Source organism: Hippocampus comes, unplaced genomic scaffold (assembly GCF_001891065.2).
Source record: "Hippocampus comes isolate QL1 unplaced genomic scaffold, H_comes_QL1_v1.1 scaffold367, whole genome shotgun sequence".
Lineage (NCBI taxonomy): Eukaryota > Metazoa > Chordata > Actinopteri > Syngnathiformes > Syngnathidae > Hippocampus > Hippocampus comes.
This window is the reverse complement of record NW_017805741.1, coordinates 237,876-239,005: the sequence shown is the minus strand read 5'-3', so window position 1 is coordinate 239,005 and position 1,130 is coordinate 237,876. Positions and strand designations below refer to the sequence as shown.

General features: G+C 53.7%; 1 protein-coding gene across 4 annotated transcripts in view; it reads left to right on the top strand.

Annotated features, from left to right (window-relative positions):
• The window catches only part of LOC109523890 (supervillin-like), a 24,999-nt gene extending 24,093 nt beyond the window's left edge, over window positions 1–906 (top strand). For 3 of the 4 annotated variants that reach the window (XM_019883341.1, XM_019883340.1, XM_019883342.1), the window contains 5 exons: window positions 9–72; window positions 145–288; window positions 374–486; window positions 577–732; window positions 814–906. In XM_019883341.1, the coding sequence (XP_019738900.1) occupies window positions 9–72; window positions 145–288; window positions 374–486; window positions 577–732; window positions 814–900 (564 nt within the window). In that variant the 3' untranslated portion in view covers window positions 901–906. The remainder of the gene's footprint in view (window positions 1–8; window positions 73–144; window positions 289–373; window positions 487–576; window positions 733–813) is intronic. The other variant, XM_019883343.1, reaches the window with a different exon arrangement.
• Window positions 907–1,130: the final 224 nt, after the last annotated feature.

Sequence of the window (1,130 nt, the reverse complement as noted above, 5' to 3'; positions counted from 1 at the left end):
CGGCCAGGGTGACGGAGGGCGTCGCGGCCATGCCCTTCCTGCAGGAGAACCTCTACTCGGCACAGCAGCCCGGTAAGGCCCGCCCGCCGTCCGTCCGCACGCCGCTCCTCGCCTTTTGCTCATCGTCGCTGTCGCCCGCGCCAGCTCTCTTCCTGCTGGACAACCGCATGGAGGTGTACCTGTGGCAGGGCTGGCAGCCCGAGGAGGAGCGCTGCACGGGCTCGGCAAAGATGCGCTGGGACAACGAGAGGAAGTGCGCCATGGAAACGGCGCTGCAGTACTGCCAAGGTCGGCCGTCTTGACATCGCCGTACGTACGTGTGTCCGTCCGTCCAGCTGCAATTATTCTGACACTTCCCCGCTTGCGCTTGTAGAAAAGAGCTCTCGGCGCCCCCCGCAGGCGTATCTGGTCACGGCGGGCTGCGAGCCTCTCACCTTTACCAATATCTTCCCTTACTGGCAAACGGACCCCAGCGTTGGCTCCAAGGTGAAGAATCGTTTCTTGGCCGTCATTGCCACTTTCCACGCTTGCCTCACATGCTTTTTTGTTTTTTTCCCCTCTCTTTCGTTTGTTCAGACCGAGGGCTCCAAAAACAAAGTGACCTTAGTCAAGGAGGAGCTGTCCAAGCTCAGTAAGCTCCGGTACTCTCTCGAGGAGCTCACCGGGTCGCCCCTGCCCGACGGAGTGGACCCTCTCCGACTGGAGGATTATCTCTCCGACCAGGACTTCAAGGTAAGGGGGGTGGTGGCGGGGCTGACTTTGGATGGAGTCCAGAACAAGCTTGTAACATTCCTCTCGCGATTTGTTGTCCAGAAACTCCTGGAGATGAGTCGGGTGGAGTTCAACGCCTTGCCAAACTGGAAGCAGAAGAACCTGAAGAAAAGCAAGGGTCTCTTCTAAAAAAAATCACCTCATTTTGTAAAACAAATGTACAATTGTGTATAGTGTTTTTGAATGCTAATGATAGCTAAATAATCATGTGCAGTTTTTAAATTCATCTTTGTTTGTGTTCCTCTTGTGCTAAGCCCTTTGTGCCCATATCGCGTCATAGTTTGAAATATCCTCTCCAATCGTCTTTAAAAAAAAAAAAAATGCTTGTGGTTAAAACGTGCGAGTTATTCTTCCCCCCT